Source organism: Perna viridis, chromosome 8 (assembly GCF_037379345.1).
Source record: "Perna viridis isolate PV_CMFRI_1.1 ecotype Kerala chromosome 8, ASM3737934v1, whole genome shotgun sequence".
In the NCBI taxonomy this organism is placed as follows: Eukaryota; Metazoa; Mollusca; class Bivalvia; order Mytilida; family Mytilidae; genus Perna; species Perna viridis.
This window is the reverse complement of record NC_142452.1, coordinates 1,747,884-1,768,313: the sequence shown is the minus strand read 5'-3', so window position 1 is coordinate 1,768,313 and position 20,430 is coordinate 1,747,884. Positions and strand designations below refer to the sequence as shown.

General features: G+C 33.6%; 2 protein-coding genes across 2 annotated transcripts; both read left to right on the top strand.

Annotated features, from left to right (window-relative positions):
• Positions 1-2,348: 2,348 nt before the first annotated feature.
• On the top strand, positions 2,349-11,425 carry LOC148608891 (peroxisomal membrane protein 4-like). Its single transcript, XM_088540499.1, has 4 exons — positions 2,349-2,555; positions 5,357-5,419; positions 6,071-6,269; positions 7,955-11,425. The coding sequence occupies exons 1-4, from the start codon at positions 2,461-2,463 to the stop codon at positions 8,201-8,203; spliced, it is 606 nt and encodes a 201-aa protein (XP_088396625.1). The 5' UTR covers positions 2,349-2,460; the 3' UTR covers positions 8,204-11,425.
• A 2,269-nt stretch (positions 11,426-13,694) lies between these two features.
• Positions 13,695-15,778, top strand: LOC148608890 (uncharacterized). Its single transcript, XM_088540498.1, has 2 exons — positions 13,695-13,853; positions 14,102-15,778. Exon 2 carries the CDS (start codon positions 14,110-14,112, stop codon positions 15,637-15,639), a length of 1,530 nt encoding a protein of 509 aa, XP_088396624.1. The 5' UTR covers positions 13,695-13,853; positions 14,102-14,109; the 3' UTR covers positions 15,640-15,778.
• The last annotated feature ends 4,652 nt before the right edge of the window (positions 15,779-20,430 follow it).

Below are 20,430 nucleotides of genomic sequence, written 5' to 3'. Positions count from 1 at the left end.
TGAAAATATGAAAAAAAGGAATTTACCCATTAGAGCCTCATAACACGGATAAAATGGTTAAAAAGTTGAGTGTGTCTGTAATAGGTGATGAAATGGTCGTTCATACAAATCTGAAATGAAAGGAAATACACCATTCAAAAGCTATTAACGTTCCAAATGTAAATATAACAATTTTCAGGATAATCATTAGTGGTTAGCCAAAATTTCAAACTGAATACAAAAAATATTAAACATAATTAAACAAACAACAATGATAAAAATTATTTCCCTGTTGTAAACATTGCACAACACGTCCTAACACCTGTAATGTATTCAAAAAGCAGAATAAAAACAGTTAAAAATCAATACATGAGCTATTGAAATCACCAGTAAAATGGAAAGTTTCAAACATCTGTCTAATCCGTGAGACATCTATTCAAATTACGCAATACATTGAACACAAAGAAATTCAAATCAAAATTTAAAATCTATTCAAAGTGCCCATTCAATTATTACACAAAGACAATGCAATTACAAATAATTGACAAAAATAATTAAAAACAATTAACGATAATGAAAAAATAAAAAAAGCATTATAATAAAGAAAGATAACTTTTGCCATAATACACCCCCTTTTTTATACTTACCTGTTTATAGTATATAATGACACTAATTAGGACATTTAACGAGGATATCTATGGAGGTCGTTTCCCCCTCCCAAACTTTAAGACCCTCCTATCCTGCATCAAGGCCCCCGTGTTCCCTTTATTGGTCCCCCCATCTAAATCCACTTCCGGTCCACGGCCATCGGATGTGACGTCATGCGCATGCGCATGCGCATTTGTGTGCTCCACCCGAGAAATACGACCTGAAACGTGCATGCCTACTACTAAGAGGCTTACAAAAGTAGTAAATACTTACAGAGATCACCAAAAGGTCTTCAATAAATGTAAACACACATGTAGCTCTGAAAACCCCCCCGACAATAAAATTAATAAAATCCACGGTACAGATGACACTTCTTCAAATTAAACTAAAAAGTCAAATAACGACACGAAATCACAATTAATGAGCATCATCTCCAGACGGTGGACAGGCGCAATTGACAACCAATATGAAAAACTCTTTGGAGTGTGAAGTGAGAAAATTGAGAATTACAAAAATCATTTTAAAGAATGAAAACGACAGTCAAAACATTAAAATAGGGTGTACTCTCTCTGTATATATGGTACCGGGTATGTTCCGACGAACAGTAACCATTGCGTTTTTAGCCGAATTGTCTGGAACTGAGTTTTATTTTATCAAAAGTTTATAGTTTTGCAGAAATCATTTTATAATTATATGCTATGTTCTGTACGTTAAGTATACAGTTATGTAGTTTCAATATATTTTTTTTACCTGAATATGTTTTGTTGCATGATTTGGTATCCATATGTTGATCATCGGAATGTTCCTCTGACAATGTGTCTGTAATTTCACCTATTTGTCTAGCAATGGTTTTGTATATCTATAAATTGTCTAGAATGGAGTCAGGGCTTTTTAACTACAAGAAGAACACATAGACCTTTGGGTATTAAGGCGAGTAGAAAGACAGTTGATAAACCTCACAGTCATTAAAGAGAAAAGTTAAGTAGTACAGTGAGTTTTGGATATCTGTCATTTACATGTTAATTCCAATGTTTAAAAAATCGAAAAAACATACTCACGCTGCCAATATTTATAGAAGTTGGAGCAAACCCTTCTGCTTGACTGACTAAAACGCAATAATACACCCAGTCAAAAAATAAGCATAATGGTTCTGTCTAAAAACCATGGCAGGGGTGATTCATCATATCTCTAGATAATCAATGGAACTGTTCAAAAACATTTGTTACGTCTTAAAACAAATCTTCGTATGTTCATTTCATATCTGAAAATATTTTTAGACATTTCTGGCGGGAAATTTTCCCGGACTTTTCAGAAGTAGAACGTAACCAAATTTTAAGTGTTACTATCTTCAATTGACAACTTTCAATAGCACTTTTACTTTTGAATACTGTTTCTTTGATGCCTACTGAAGGATTTTCAATAAAAAATATTTGTGACTAAGAAATACATGAATCAATTATCATAAATATAAGCTTCTGTCTGGTTTTAAGCACAATTTTTTTTTCTTATTGGACTGTACTTAATGTTCAGTACAATCACACTGGTTCTAATACTTTCAAAACTAGTCCAGAGGATAGTTAAGTTCATTATGACAATATCTAGTGCTACTCTCAACATCATTTTGGATCACTACTTTTTTTCCTCTCGTGCGCGTATGATACTAGGTTAGTGGACCGAAATTGTAATGGCACGAATTGATCATCGATTGACTCTCCACGGTGAAGATTGAAAAGGAAGGCGTTGTGTAAACATGAACCGATATCAGGACAGAAATCTAAGTTGATTTTTCCTAGATAAAATTATTTTATTGGAAATATCCTATAGATCTTCAACATGTCTGTTCCAACAGATGCAATTAACAGATTGCTCCTTTCAGGACAATATGCTACGGTGCTTTCTATTGTAAAAGGATTTCGGAATGGAGCAGTGTAAGTTACATGTACAATGTATACTAAACTTATCATCATCGAGTAAATAAATGTACACTGACTAGTGACTTAGCAGTTTACTCACGTCACCTATTTTTGCGAATGTTATTTTCATGTTCGAATATTTCTCTTCTACCTTTATAAATGCTTTTACGATTTTAGAAATAAATTTAAGAATAAAAGTGGTGAATTGCAGGAAATTTCAGCGTGTTTTTATTCATGAATTCACATTTGTCATTTTGCTCCGAATGACCCCAGATTTGTCTTTGAATAACCTTTGATGTCAATGAAACAATGTAATTTTAAATTGTGACATCATTAATCTTTAAGTTGAAGGAGAATTTTAATATACATGTAGTACAAAAACAATTTGAAAATATAGTATTTTCGTCAGTGGTGTCCACAATGTAAATACAAATACAAAATACAAAAATTTATTTGTTCAAACACATTTACAATAAATGGTTATGACACAATACACAAATCTATGTCTGTTAAAGACTGAACTCACACTAGGGCAAGGTCAAAATTATGTTTTGAGTACTTATGCATCACCATTTTTTGTGAACTGTTTAAAATTGTATTTACTGCAATGATGAAGGTCATGTTTAATCAGGAACAGATGTTAAACCTTTAAAATAATCTCATAAGATGATCAAGTTTACAAATGACACAAGAAAAGGGCTGAAAACACAAAATTGTCCAATGAAGAAAACCATACCTCCCAATATCCATGAACACATTTCAATTACCAAATAACTAACTCAAAAATCATTAGAAGTCTTGTCCAGCCTCCACTCCTACAATGTAAGTGGTTGGAATCCTGTTCCTCCATATCCCAATCTTTTACTTCTGAGCATCATATTGCAAACCGCTTGTTTCGACGCTCTTTGAAATTGGCAGAATTATAGTAAAATATTTACCATTTAAAACATTGTATACAGTTTCTTAATCCTATCATGGGAGAATGTGACTAAATTGAAGAAAAACAAATGACCTACCTGATGAGATAAACCGACAATCTAGGAAATCCTTTATAAAAGGAGATCAAATGAACTTCACATTTGGTTTTCAGCATTTTGAATAGGGGCATCCTTTTAATAAAATTACAGATTTTAATTTGCAAACCGAAAAAATATTTAAGTAACCAACAAATGGTCCTTACCATCTTTAAGTTCGTTTTGTCAAAAATATATCGTATAAAATGAGTGATGTACAAAATGTAATTCAAACTTTGAAAACTGTCTTCATTACAAATGTTTTCTAGGTATTAACAAATTTAGGATTTTGTCGCTTGGCTTCCTGTGGGTTAAACTTCTTTCGTGGAAATAAAAATCTAAACATATTTTATGATAATGTTATTCAGCTTATTCACATTTGCAGTAGCTTTTAACATGTAAGATGCTAATGTTTAGGATGGCACCAAGTCAGAAAATAGCTTGCCAGACAACCTCTTGCACTGCTGGAGTTGTCCATTCTCCTTGTGGGGCAAAAGTAGCATGACAGCAAATAAAAAATGCATACTTAGAAATGCATAGAAATGCAACCATATGTTTGCTAGAACTGTTGGTCTGGTTGCCTTGAATCTTGTTTGCTTAGGACTAGTCCAGATAATCATAATGTTTCCCCGAGACATTTTTATTAGCCTCTCAAAATGGCATAATTATTTGGACTAGTTTAGGACCAATGTGTCCTACATATAGTACTACCCCTTGTGCAGGGCCCAGGTGTCAAAGAATAGGCCTACAGTATTGCTAAGCTTGTCCTACAGGGCAACTTAAAAACATGCAGAACCCTGGCCGGGTTCAGGTCACTCTGCCCACAAAGCAGTTATTAAGAGCCAAAATTGTGGTTGATTTTTTATTGCTATATGAGCAGCATGTGACTTACTCGACGTGGCTTGTGTATATGTAAATTACTGCCCACCTTAATCATATAAATAAACACACGTAACATTCTGATGTGTATCAGCTGTTTTCATTCATTTCAGTAGCAAGAATAAACATCCAATTTCATATTTAATAATAATATTAAACGTTATGTTTTAGAAAAGTTATGTATTATATTCCCTAAAAAACAAGTACATGGTAGCACTCGCCATATGCCACATTTGCCATCAAGTACAAAAACAATAACAATCCTCAATGAATGAAGTACTGTATTTGTCCATGTGTGAACACTGTGACCTTATAATGCAAACAACTAATTAAATGCCATATCTAACATCGTTCTTCATAATTCGCCCTTTCCTTCATTATAAAAATACAAAGCAAAGTTTCACCTAATGAAAATTTCAACTGAAATTGTGTAAAGTGTACAGCCAGATATGGGTAAATATGGCGGGTCTAAGTTTACAGTAACAGGTCATGAAAATGTTAAAAAGTACCATAATTGATCAATTAGAATCAAAATAACTTACGGAAACTCCATTTTATCATTGTTTTATCATGGGATGACCATTTATGCCAATATTTTACCCCTCGCTGTTGCTTGGAGTAAAATAATGCCACATAAATGGTCATTCTGTGGTAAAATTATGATAAATGGAGTTTCCATGATTTATTTCTTAATCATATAGTGTACAATGTATGTAGATATAGGAGGTCAGATAATTGTTGCATACTTGTAAAAAGAGATACTCTTATTTAAGGGATTAGAATATATACATGTCCAAGTGTATAGACAGTATTACTACATGAGTTCTAGTTAATTACCAGATACAGAGACTTTAAACACAGTAAATATACAGAATGATACATGTTTTGAATATTTTGTTATTATTGTCTTGACTTCTGTTTTAGTTATGGTGCCAAAGTTAGATTTCCACATTCACTGGTCATGACATTTTTATTTAAAAGAGGAAGGTAAGTTCCAGCACTTCACTCATTCTGTCCTTTTTTGTACACATGCTAGTAATATTTCCAATATATACATGTACATCTACATTGTTATGCATTTTATAATGTATATATATATATATATCTTAAATTATATTTACTAAAACATTAATGTGCATGTAAAGTGAATTGTATGTAGATGTTTGTATCCTTTGATTTTCCCCATCAGCAACAATCAACATAGTCAAACTAAGTATAAAACAGAATTATCTACACATACTCACATGGACATAATGGTGTTGTCATGAAATAATTTAAAAAAAAAATTAAATTTAAAATCAAATTTTTATAAGCAAGTGAGGGGGGTGGGGTCCTTGGATATTATTTTTTTTTTTTAAATTTTCAAAATTATTTTTGGGACAAATTTTTTTCATTCATTGAAAAAAATAAAAATAATGATACTGAACAAGGAAGATTTTTAAATAAAAATATGGATTTTGGTTGCTGCTGAAATAAAAATAAAAATTTGGTGCACAAAAACAAAAATCTTATTTGACATTGAATAACAGGACCCCTTTCAGGATAAGTTGGTGTCTTATAACCAGAACTTCTATACAAGCAACTGTTATACATTTTATATTTTTTTATGATTTCTTTTTTTATAAAATCTTTTTGCAGTGTACAAGAAATGGCTAGAGGAATATGGGAGGCAACCTTTACCCATTCAAAGAATTTGGCTATGTTTGTTTTCCTATATAAATCGCTGACAAATCTAATGTCATGGTTACAGTCAGAGAAGATACAGTTGCACTCATTTGCGGCAGCATTTATTGGTGGATATGTTGTGTTTGGAAGGTACAACAAAGTCAATGAACAAGTGAGTGGTTTAGAGTACTGAACATAGGTACGTTTCATTCCATCCTGCAAATTACAGTTTACGAGAAACTGAATGATTTAGAGAGTAATAAACAGAAAAAAACATTACATTATTAAATTATTTTATTTTAATTAATTTAATATGTTTTTATTGGTGCAGTATCAAAGTTTATTATCACTAAAGAGACAAGAAAATTACTAATTTTAGCTGTGCAAGATTTCCTTATCTCTCCAACAGATTTAGAGAATAAGCACGTTTTCCTGTAAATAATATAGAGTTATTGAATGATCATATCTAACCAATATCTAATATGTGTTTGAAAATTCATTTAAAATAATAGTTTTATTGAGAAAAACTAGTGATTGATTATTTCTTATGTACAGTTTGTATATACTGTTTTGAAGTGACCTAGATTTTATACCTGGTTTTAGCATATCACTGGCTGCATATGTCATGATCAATTGTTAAAAGCAGGTGATTTCATTTCCAACCTAATTCGAGGTGAGAAATAGAATCAAACACCTGCTTTTCTCATGCAAGATTAGTAACCTCGTTTAGAGAACAATTAAATCTTACCCTCAGTATTTGAGGTTTCCCATCTTGCACTTATACAGATCTTAGACTCTTTAAAGAACAAGTTAGTTTGTTAAGGTGACTATTCATTTTCGTCTTTTACAAGTGTAATTGTTGGTGTTTGTTAAAGACCATAAAAAAACAAGGATTTCCATGAACCACAACAATTTTATTTACAAGAATATTGTGATTGGTATACAGTTGGTTGAATATCATGCTTGAATGTAATTGATAGAATATCATGCTTGAATGTAATTGGTAGAATATCATTGTTGAATGTAATTGGTAGAATATCATGCTTGAATATAATGGTGAAATATAATGCTTGAATGTAATTGGCTTAATATCATGCTTGAATATAATGGTGGAATATCATGCTTGAATGTAATTGGCTTAATTTCATGCTTGAATATAATGGTGGAATATAATGCTTGAATGTAATTGGTAGAATATCATGCTTGAATATAATGGTGGAACATCATGCTTGAATGTAATTGGTTTAATATCATACTTGAATATAATGGTGGAATATCATGCTTGAATGTAATTGGTAGAATATCATGCTTGAATATAATGGTGAAATATAATGCTTGAATGTAATTGGCTTAATATCATGCTTGAATATAATGGTGGAATATCATGCTTGAATGGTATTGGCTTAATTTCATGCTTGAATATAATGGTGGAATATAATGCTTGAATGTAATTGGTAGAATATCATGCTTGAATGTAATTGGCTTAATTTCATGCTTGAATATAATGGTGGAATATCATTCTTTAATGTAATTGGTAGAATATCATGCTTGAATATAATGATGAAATATAATGCTTGAATGTAATTGGCTTTAATGTCATGCTTGAATATAATGGTAGAATATCATTCTTGAATGTAGTTGGCTTAATTTCATGCTTGAATATAATGGTGGAATATAATGCTTGAATGTAATTGGTAGAATATCATGCTTTAATATAATGGTGGCATATCATGCTTTAATGTAATTGGTAGAATATCATGCTTTAATATAATGGTGGAATATCATGCTTGAATGTAATTGGTAGAATATCATGCTTGAATTTATAGTGTCATTTAGAGTAGTATAATTCTTTTGTAGATAAATTTGTACCTGTTGTCCAGAATTTTATATGGTCTTGCTAAGCTAGGGGTAGAGAAGGGTTATATACCAAAACCCCAAGGAGAGACATTCCCATGGTTTGCTGCCATTGTCTGGGGTATAGTCCTCTGGTTGTTTGAACATCACATGAACACTCTACAGCCATCTTTAAAATCATCCATGACCTACTTGTACCATGATAGCAACAAATGGAACAGTTTTAAAAATTTTCTTATATATAACAAATGATTATAGGTCAATAGACGGTTTTATCTAACCATTGTGATTATTCATAATTCATGTGCAATTTAATAATTTGGTTGTTATGGGGAAATCTTCATGCTGAATTAAATGTTAAAATAAAGATGATAGGAAGTTGAAAATAGAGATTAAGTTGAATAGTTTCTACAAAATTGAAAAAAAATAATGATAAAAGACATGATTTTATAAAATTTTGAATTGACATTTGATATATTTTTTATAACAGAATCATGATTTTTCCTGTTAATTGTTTGTAAGTACTTTGAATATTACATGATTGTAGCAAGTATTATCCCTGTAAAAGTGTGGTATCTCACTCAAAGAGGGATAACTATAATATCATCATATTTAAATAATAGAGTAAAAATAACAATTAATTAGATATTTCTTTTGGAAGTATGATTTTTATACCATGGCAGAAAAAAAGAATTGCAGTCATGCTATGATATTATGCTGTCTTTGTCATTATCAAAATTGTTGTCCAGCATCTGTACACAATTTTGTTATAAAACAAGAACTTTAGTATTTTTGAGGGGTTGTGACTTGAATCAGGGACTGAAAACAAGCAGTTGTGCAATTTTTAGAAATTACTGTTGTCAGTATTATTAAGTCAAATTAATGTAACAAACCAGATTAACTTTCCCATAGTATCATGCAATTAAAACACAGGTGCATAGATATATAGCATTTACCATCAGTAGTTTTCGTTTTTTTTACTTTCATCATATTTGATGCAAATGGTTACATTATAGATAATGTGTAAAAAGAATTGCTATTTAATCCATTAATATGAGTTAAGATAAAACTAAACTATTTGTTTGCATTATATCGTATATAGTTAGTATATGGCCATGGAAAGATTTAGTATATATACATGTACATGCACTTGATGTACAGAATTATTTCAATTGTTTTCATATTCATTTTGATTTATGATTCAAGTGTATTACATGTATAAATCATGTACATGTACGAGTGCTTGATTTTTTTTTTTAATTCATGTACATAAATAAAAAGAAAAAAATTAAAAAATATTTATAATGATACATATAAGTTATTTTTTTAATGTGTCATTAGTAGCATTTAAATGTTATTTTAAATTTTGATACATGTATTATATGTATAATGCTATTTTTGCATGAATATTTTTCGTATGTATTTCATTATGTAATTAACTGACGTATGAAAGTGGATGATAGATATTGAAAGAGTTAAGAGAATGGAAGGAGATATCTGAATAAAGAATGTTAGTTGAATTGGTTTTGTTTTAAATTTTTGTTGTTGAAATATATGAATTGTGTTTTATTGTTACATTTTGTTTTTAGTCAGCATACATAGCTAAGCTAAAATATATTTCAAAAATAATTGCAATTTTAGTATTTAAAAAAAATCTTTTCAAAGATTTTTTTTCTTTCTTTTGTTATGTATTAGTTTTGCAATTTTTAGAAAGTATTGGTGTCAGTATTATTAAGTCAAATTAATATCACAAATCAGATTAACTTTCCCATAGTATCATGCAATTATAAACACAGGTACATAGATGTATGGCACTGACCACCAGTAGTTTTTGTTTATTTACTATCTAACTGTTAGATTCAAGATAAATAATTTTATAGTCGTTACAAATTAGTTAAGCTGACACTACATGTTTACATCATATGAAATGTTATTACTAGATTAAGGTTTGGTTATAGGATGGGAGAATATTGTGGGAGGAGTTAGTAGTTTTAAGAATGAAAATAAGATCAGATCTAGAGAGAGAGAGAGAGAGAGAGAGAGAGAACAAGCTTTAACGTCAGAGTAATTAACATCTATAATGTATTAGGACATCAAAATCAATCTAATGAAAAGTGAACTTTATTTTTGGACTTAGTATTGTTGCGGCAAAAAGGGTGAGGATGACAAAACATATCATACAGTACAAAAACCTCTCGCGAAGTAAATTAAATAAACCAACATTACTTTACAAATTATATTACCAATCAAAACTTTATTTTGGTTTTTTTTGTGACTTTAAGACATAGTCACCTCAAGTCATGGTTTATTGGCTCCCTCAGCTCTGTGACTGTAAGACATAGTCCATCACCTCAAGGCATGGTTTATAATCAATTGGCGCCCTCAGCTCTGTGACTGTAAGACATAGTCCATCACCTCAAGTCATGGTTTATTGGCTCCCTCAGCTCTGTGACTGTAAGACATAGTCCATCACCTCAGGGCATGGTTCATTGGCTCCCTCAGCTCTGTGACTGTAAGACAAAGTCCATCACCTCAAGGCATGGTTCATTGGCTCCCTCAGCTCTGTGACTGTAAGACATAGTACATCACCTCAAGGCATGGTTTATAATCAATTGGCTCCCTCAGCTCTGTGACTGTAAGACATAGTCCATCACCTCAAGTCATGGTGTATTGGCTCCCTCAGCCCTGTGACTGTAAGACATAGTCCATCACCTCAGGGCATGGTTCATTGGCTCCCTCAGCTCTGTGACTGTAAGACAAAGTCCATCACCTCAAGGCATGGTTCATTGGCTCCCTCAGCTCTGTGACTGTAAGACATAGTACATCACCTCAAGGCATGGTTTATAATCAATTGGCTCCCTCAGCTCTGTGACTGTAAGACATAGTCCATCACCTCAAGTCATGGTGTATTGGCTCCCTCAGCCCTGTGACTGTTAGACATAGTCCATCACCTCAGGGCATGGTTCATTGGCTCCCTCAGCTCTGTGACTATAAGACAAAGTCCATCACCTCAAGGCATGGTTCATTGGCTCCCTCAGCTCTGTGACTGTAAGACATAGTACATCACCTCAAGGCATGGTTTATAATCAATTGGCTCCCTCAGCTCTGTGACTGTAAGACATACTCCATCAACACAAGTCATGGTTTATAATCAATTGAATCCCCCTCAGCTCTGTGACTGTAAAACATAGTCCATCACCTCAAGTCATGGTTTATTGGCTCCCTCAGCTCTGTGACTGTCTCTGTGACACCTCAAGTTAATTTATTAGCTACCTCTATGACTGTAAAGGTTGGACATTGACAAAAGATGTCTTTACACATTTCACACTCATTGACTTTCTAACTTTTTACAAGTGATGTTTTTGATATGTACATGGAGCGGTATATTTCAGGATTTGTCATTTTATATAAATAATGAGTTCATTTGTTAGAATTGTAAAACACATTTAAACAATAAATTGATACGAAGATAAAGTATTTTTTGTTTGTAAATGCCATGCCAAATAAAACAGTGTACTAATTTGATAAATGCTTTACACATTGTCATATTTAAAAAAAAACACAAAAATAATTGTTATTCAGTCCTTGAGTTCGAATACTAAGGTTTTTTTCATGTAACTATAAAAAAAAACTGTAAAAGTTTTCCTTTTTTGTTCCACTCTCAGAGATATGCCAGTTCAAGTATACAGGTTTTAGTTACTACGGATGAACTTGATACAGAGTGGATTATCACGACCTAGGTAACTGCTATTTAGTAATTACACATCATCCATACTGCGAAATTTGAAATTAAAGGACCGTGCCAACTGTAGTTCCCTTTGTTGAAGAAATTTTTTTATTCAGCCTGCCTCATAAAAAAGTAGATAAATGGCAGGAATGGATTGGAAGGATACCTGTTTATTTGCCAAAGCATCTCTCTTTCTCTTTTATCGGACTTTAACAAGCAGGAGGCTAGAAACAGAATTGTTCACACTTCCGGAGCACGTACATATTAATCCTACACCTCAGTCGGGTTCTTGCTGTTATTTTTTGTGTGTATATGTTTTTGATTCTCTTGCGTTCTTCATATACTGTCTTTTTAATGTTCCAGGCATTCTTTCACCGTATGCTGTTATTTTAGTGTTCTCGGCATTCTTTCACCGTATGCTGTTATTTTAGTGTTCTCGGCATTGTTTCGTCCACAGGGGCTTGCTCCCACTGTTAAACATGCAGCTCTATAAACGTTATAACTAGTGGGGTTATATATTTGATAATAGGACCAAGCTCCTATGGTCAACGCGACTCATCTCAAACTACTGAAAAGAAGTTCACGAAACCAATTTTGTCTTTTTTTCTGTTTGTTTTCTCGTGAATCTCTTTGTAGCTACTTTTTGTTTGTTTTGTTTTGTTTCTGTCTTCGATTGCAATAGCCTGTCTGGGGGAGGGGGCATATGGCTACCCGTAGCAATCTTGTTTTTCTTTACTTCTCCTTTTTTTAATTAAAAGACTTTTGCGATACAGAGTATTGTCAGTTCTCACTGGACACCAAGGGACGATGCTTAAGGATATACACGATTCGTTGGAATCATTGCCTTTCTTCTCGTGTCCATGTCGACCCAAAAAAACTCGTAACATGAAACAAAACATTTTGGAAGTAGAACAATAAACACAGGTAGTAACAGGTATGTGAATTTGAGTATTGTCGGTCCACAGTATCTCTAGGATAAATTATAATCGAAGCAAAGACGACCTAAATCACGTTGTATTATTGAAAATTTATTTATTGACCCAAGTATCATTGCTATACCATAGTAACTGATAAATTACTATGATCCAGAGCACTTGATGTTCATCATTACCTTTCGACAAATATGACCTCAATTTCACCACTAATATCTCTCTGACTACAGACAAACCTGTGTATGTAGAAAAATATTTAGACATAGCATACCCTAGAAAACATCACATTCAAGTTAGGACATTATCAGCTTTCGATATAGTGTTTCGGAAAATTCATCAAGGGCTTGTTTGGGGGGTGGGTAGCGCATGGGTACGGCAGGTGCTGTAGGAGCACTAATTATAATTTTTGTTGGAACATTACGCGGTACCTATTTTTTTTTTTTTTTTTTTTTTTTTGTAAAAAAAAGCAAATTAATTACTTGTGAACAAGTTCAAAGGTATGTGTTCGTTATCCTTGTCGTACTTATCGAGATTTGCATGCTATGCCTCTGTAATTGGTATAACTTTTTCATACAAAAGGGTTGCTATGTTTTCGATCACTTTGATTCCAATTCAGAACCTACATATACAGTGTCTAAAATTTATACACGTTCAAACTTGTAACAAAAACACTGCTGTCGTATACAGTACACTGAAAAATTAATTTTTGTTTGTTTTCATTATGTGCTACAATGTCACAGTGGACTTCTGTACTGATGTCTATAATTTCTAGCTTTGAGTTTCTTTAATTTGTTGATATGAGTGATTTTATGCTACGACCGTGTACATTGTTAAGTTTATTTAGATAATTTAAACAAGCCGCGCAATGTACATAGTTGTAGCATAAAGCAGTTGTCTCTCCTTTATTACCTGACCCGGGTAAGTTTTAAGGCCAAAATAACGCTACTTTTTTTATTTATAAATAGTAAATTATTTTTCAAGAGAAGTTATTTAATCTGTTACCTGTATGAACCATTTACATGTATTTTATATATCATGATATGGTTTTGGTTAAAGAATTATTGTGTACTATAAATATCGGTTAACTCATTCTCACCTGGATTATTATTTATAAATCCCTATTCAAAATAACACAGTCCATTCACCCATTATATGTAGTTTCAAAGGACAAATATTGAATTATAGGGTTTACAGACTCCTTATTTCACAGAAGCACTACACGATCATTTTTTATTATGTTTATGTAAGTATTAGTAAGATATTAAAGTATATGCTTAAAATGTTAAATGACTGCAAACTTAAAGTCTCACATCTATTACAGTACCTTTAATTTATAAATGATTATATTCACTTAAAGTCATATGAATTAATTATTTGAAGCAATTATCAATCATATTTTTTCATTGCTGACACAGGAGATAGAATTTGGACAAGTTAATTGTTTTTGCCTCGGAATGGGATTTTTTATTGTGCATTTTTATCTCTTTACAGCTGTAACTATGAACATAAATGACATTCCGCCTGAACTTCTACTTCATGTATTCCGATTCCTTCCACACCAGGAATTAGTTTGGACAATTGATAAAGTATGCATGTTGTGGAAGCAGCTTGTTTTTACTCCTTCATTGTGGAAAGTTGTCGAGTATTCCTCTGCTGTAAATGTTTTCGACCACCTTCAAGAGGTCAAGGACTTTGTTCTTGATTTGACGATCACCCCAGGACATGTAATCAATATATTTGGTTTTAACCAGAGAATACAGTTCAATAATCTCAAGTCGTTGGCATTTTCTGGAAACTTAATCGTCTCAGAAGAATTTTTCAATAATATCATTCGGAGATGTCCAAATTTAGAGGGATTAAAAATTATTGGTGATAATCGATTTAATTTTGAGCATTGTTTGAACAAACTGCAAGTATTGAAGTTGGTTTCCGTTGACATTGGTTATTTTTACGGAACACAAAATCTTGATGATAAATTAATAGAATTCTTGGGGACTCAACCTTATTTACGAAAACTTACACTCAGAGGATGGCAATCGTTAAAAGATCGTACAATATCTCTCATCTTGAAGGACTTTCCGAACTTGACATCTCTTTACATCTCAAATGACAACATATCAGATGAAGCGTTTACCGAGTACAGGGATGCTACAAACCTGACAGAGCTTTCAATTCATTGCCCTTTATTGACAGATAATGGTCTTTCAATTATAGCGCAGAGGTGTACTGCACTTACTAATCTAAATATAGAACTTTGTAGAGAAATTACCAATCAAGGTTTGAAAGCGGTGACACGACATTGTAGACAGATTAAAATAATTTCGTTTGGAAATATTAATCCCAATCATTGTAAGGAAATCACAAACGAAGGGGTCGATTCTATCGCTCAGTTTTCCAGTTATCTCAAATCTCTTTCAACGAAGGGATGCAAGAATGTCTGTGATGACGGTGTCATTGCAATAACCAAATCATGTAAACAATTGACATTCCTGTCATTAAATGGGTGTACAGAGTTACAAGACAGATCCTTGTTCTCTATAGCAGAAAACTGCCATAACTTAAAGCATGCCAGTTTTAGTAACTGTTTCAAAATAACTGCAAATGGTGCATTATCTGTTGTAAAGAAATGTAAACGGTTAGAAAATTTGATATTAGCATTCTGTACAGGAATAAGAGACACGAACATGCATACTTCTGAACATCCGCAAATATTTGATCCCATTTCTGAAGATTATACTGACCACCTGACCTTTAGAGGATCACATGTAAAGACACTAGATTGTCATACGCACCTTAGACAACTGAATCTACGTTCTTGTGAAAATATTACTACAACAACTGTACTAGCCCTCGTGTCACATTGTCCTGATTTAAGGACATTGAGTTTGTTAGGAACGCTGAAACAACACATTGACGATGAACTCTTTTTAGCTAAAGTTTTTTCCCTTTGTCAGTTTTTGAAAAAATTCTCTATCTACCACATTACTGCTTACAAGAAGAATGCGATGTCCATAAAATGGTGGGAGTAAAAACGTCATTGACAAGTTATAATATTAAGATCACGTTTAGATGAAATTAGTTCTACGAAAAAGTTACCCAACAATATGGCACAAGTTAATAAGAACATGACCTAATAAAGTGCAATAAAAACCACTCATTTCAGTCACATTTTCATGTATTGAGTTAGTTTGGACTTGATAATTCAATTATGTTCTTGTTTTACTCATTTTAAGAAATTTGTTGTTGCAGCGTATGTCACAAGTTAAATTTCATGTTAGATACACGACCAAAGCTATTTTTGTCCTAAATAAAACATTGAAGAAGCAAACAATCCTTTACAAAACATGGAGGGAATCAAGTAATGAAATATTTATTATAAATATAGAACGTTCCGAAATAATAGATGATATCAAAATTTTAAACCCGAAAAAGGCATCCGGTCCTGATATATTAAGCCATAAGATGCTAAACATCAATCCCTTTACAAATAATATCTAATAAATCACTTCAATATTACAAGTTTCCGTCCAGATGGAAGAACGCAAATGTGCTTTAAAAAAGGGGGCGCTTTACACTCGAACTACAGACCTATTTCTTTGATTAGCTGTGTGGGTCGGAGAGAACAATTCATAATCATGTCTAAAATCATTTATTTGCAAATAGACTTTTGTACGGAACGGGTTCTTCCTTGGATATTCAACAGTGCACCAATTATTAGAGTTGTTTTTGGATTAAAAAAAACCAAACAAACAAACAAACAAGTTGCTTCGTTTTTTTTTTGTTTTTTGTTTGTTTTTTGTTTTTTTCTGTATGTGTTTTTATTTTTGTCTTTTTAAAAACGTTTTTTAGTAGAGTGTGACATACAGGTATACTGCATAAATTAAAATCACACGGCATAACTGGTGATAATTTAAAATGGTTTAAAAATTATACTGAAAAAAAGAAACAAAGGGTTTTAATAAAAAATACCTTGTCCCCCGTTTGCGCTATATCAGCTGTAGTTCCACAAGGCTCTGTGCAGTGGCGGATCCACCAAGCAGGGATGGGGATGTGGGTTGCAGTGGGTTGGCAAAATGGCAAATGGAATACTCGCATTGACAATATCATTAATAGTGTTATGGATCATATCAACGTGATGCGAAAACTGATTATATAAATGTTTGCAAGAATGCTCTAGTTTACAGACGACCAATCTTGCAAGTGTGGGACAACTGTGGTATTATTTATTCAAATAAGTTAGAAAATGAAGCAACTAGAACTGTAACTAGATTACTTATTTTTCCCAAGATATATCTAATCTACCGCAAAACTTGATGGGAAAAGGCATTTTTCTCCTTTTTCTTTTTCTGTTTTATATGACTAATAAAAAAAAATCATTATTCTGTATGTGCATGCTCGTAAGATTATTGTATATTTTTTAAAAGGAAAATACTTCAAAAGTAAGATGTACTTGTGTAATTCATTTTGTACTTTATTCGGCAAATATTTGTTTGTTTGTTTGTTTGTTGGGGTTTAACGTCCGAGCAGCAATATTTCAGCTATATTCAGACGATGAACATGAAATTGAGGATAAAATGAACATGAAAATATGATGAAATGAAAAAGGGATGGGACACAAGGACAATGGGGTCGACAAATTTTGATTGCCACTGGAAATAGGGAGAGGTAGGTAGGGTCGGGCAATTTAGCCTCCTGTGGCGGAGCCCTATGGTTCCTACTCCGGGAGAATACCACAGTAGGGTTCTGTAACGTGCGAGGAACATGGCATCTTTCCCAACACGGTGCACCACTATGGTTTGCGGTCAGGTTTTCCGTATTATAGCCTGACAACCCCAGCATGTAACACGCCAGGGGTACCCCATTCAACCACCTGGGGCACACATCCCAGTTACTCTGTGGGCAGAGCGCCCTAGCCCCCGGCTAAGGTTCTGAGCACTATTTAGTCGCCTTTTACGACAAGCTTAGCGCTGCTGCAGGCCTATTCTTTTAACACCCGAACCTGCACGGGTGTATTCGGCAAATAAAAGATATTTAAAATCGAACCTCAGAAACCTTCTGACTGACATGTTTACATATGGACCTGAGAAACTTTTTGACTGACGTGGTAGTATTCGGACCAGAGAAACTGTCTGACTGACATGGTAGCATCTGGATCAGAGAAATTTCCTGACTGACATGGTAACATTCGAATCAGAGAAACTTTCAGACTGACATGGTAACATTCGTATCAGGGAAACCTTCTGAGATTTGTTCTCATTTTAACATGGGTACGGCATTTACATGCCAAACCCATATTAAAATGAGAACAAATCTACCCCCGGAAGGAATTATTTCTTTTCTAATATGACAAATACGGTAATATTTGCGACAAAAGTTTCCCTAAGCGTAGCCAAAATAACGACTGTTCTGTTTAAACTCCCCCGTATGGAAGTTGGATTAATTAATATGTTTGTTTGTTTGTTTGTTGGGGTTTAACGTCCGAGCAGCTATATTCAGACGATGAACATGAAATGGATGATAAAATGAACATGAAATGATGAAATGAAAAAGGGATGGGACACAAGGACAATGGGGTCGACAAATTTTGATTGCCACTGGAAATAGGGAGAGGTGGGTAGGGTCGGGCAATTTAGCCTCCTGTGGCGGAGCCCTATGGTTCCTACTGCGGGAGAAAACCACAGTAGGGTTCTTTAACGTGCGAGAAACGTGGCATCTTTCCCAACACGGTGCACCACTATGGTTTGCGGTCAGGTTTTCCGTATTATAGCCTGACAACCCCAGCATGTAACACGCCAGGGGTGCCCCATTCAACCACCTGGGGCACACATCCCAGTTGCTCTGTGGGCAGAGCGCTCTAACCCCCGGCTAAGGTTCTGAGCACTATTTAGTCGCCTTTTACGACACGCTTAGCGCTGCTGCAGGCCTATTCTTTTAACACCCGAACCTGCACGGGGCGATTAATTAAGAAATAAACCAAATATCCAAGTAAACCATCTACTGAATAAGTATCAGTATCGGTATAGTATTAGATAATATCTCAGCCGTTAAATCATCGCGTTTTTAATGGGTGTTTTGTCTCGAAGAGACGGCGAAAGAAAAGAGACAGTGCGCAGGTGCTAAAGGTGGTGTTGTACCGACATATACTGTTGACGATATGGAGACGTCATATTATAAATAAATGATTTCTATTGTTGCCATCAACATCACCTTTGTTTATCAATACCATACTGTAGAGGACTCCTGCCTTGATTTAAATTATCATTGTTGATAGAAATTTACCTATTTGTCAGTGGTGCCTTTTTTCCACACTGTTCGACTACTTTCACTACTTGGAAGTTAATCATTCTAGTATTGTATTTATATTTACATTATATTTACATACGTGTGTTATTTTCACACCCGCTTAATTATACCTGTCTGATCCTGTAAGCTTTTGGTTTATAAAGAATATAATTTGAAATAGCCATTAAAACAGGATTCATACAATAAAAAAATAAAAAAGGTGATCCAGGGACAAAGACCAGACATGGAAAACAAACACAACAAAGAACATAAAGTAACTAAAATAATATATACAAAGTAACGGAATGAGCAAATCGGACTCCACTAAAAACTGGGAGCACAGACCAGGTGCACCGGTAGGGTAAGCGTCCTCTGCTTGTCATAAAGAATCAAGTCCGGGTTAGAAGAAAGAGGAAAGGAAAACTATGACACATTGAACAAATCAGTTTTCATGGTGCAGATGGATACACCGTAACGATCCCCGATGACGACCATAAAACTTCTGAAGTGATGACTTTAATCTTGTAGCAACATAACCCTGTTCTAGATGCCTAATTGTAAGAAGTCTAGCGCTATACAAAGAATCTGCGTAGTAACGACAAACTCTGGCCTAACGTATGAGTTGTGATATGAACACTCCATACTCAGGTGCTGAAGGGATGTTGCCACAAATGAAAGGTAAGTTGACAATTCTGCATAAAACGTCATCAGAGTTGTCGTACAATTAGGTCAATATTTTACCATCAATCTCTAAGTGTAGGTCAGGATATAAGTGCCTGTAATATCCCTTATCTAAAGTTCTTTGGGATAGATGAGATGTATCAAATCCCCGAAACTAGGATTGTTTAAAGATAATACTTCATCTAACCTGTTTAACTGATATAAGTGGTATTGCATTATTTTTCGTTTTGTATTTTGTTTTGTTTACAATATGTATTATTTCACAACAAGATGGTTATTTCTGTTAATTCATTGAAATAAAATCTATTTTACGACTCTGTGTTGGATTTCTTACATCTGTAGTCTGCTATTGTGGTCATTTTCTGGTTCATGGTCTCAACTGAGGATTTAGGAGGGGAATCTTTTTTTTTTCTATTTTGATACTCTGTCTCATATCTCTACTCGGAATACACTTGAAGTTAAAACATACCCTGTATTACATTTCTACTCGGGACTTACTTGAAGTTAAAATATACCACGTCAAAATCTTCTACATACGATCTGTTAAAAGAGTGTGGTTTTCAAATAGGCTTCTGGAACAGGGTTATGTTGTTACAAGATTGAAGTCATCACTACAGAAGTTTTATGGTCGTCATCATGAACTCGTGGATCGTTATGAACTATCCATCAGCACCATGAAAACTGATTTATTCAACGGGTCATAGTTTACCTTTCCTCGTTTGTCTACCCCGGACTTGACTTTTTATGAGCAACTCAGCGGGTGTTTCTAGACGCTTACCCTACCGGTGCACCTGTTCCATGCTCCCAGTTTTTAGTGGAGTCCGAGTTGCTCATTTACTTTTGTTACTTTGTATGTA

Bases quoted from the DNA above. Each gene is read 5' to 3' on its own strand.
- LOC148608891 (XM_088540499.1), top strand. From the start codon at position 2,461: ATGTCTGTTCCAACAGATGCAATTAACAGATTGCTCCTTTCAGGACAA. The intron at 5,420-6,070 runs GTAAGTTCCAGC...ATCTTTTTGCAG, and splicing joins TTTTTATTTAAAAGAGGAAG to TGTACAAGAAATGGCTAGAG. The intron at 6,270-7,954 runs GTGAGTGGTTTA...ATTCTTTTGTAG, and splicing joins ACAACAAAGTCAATGAACAA to ATAAATTTGTACCTGTTGTC.
- LOC148608890 (XM_088540498.1), top strand. From the start codon at position 14,110: ATGAACATAAATGACATTCCGCCTGAACTTCTACTTCATGTATTCCGA.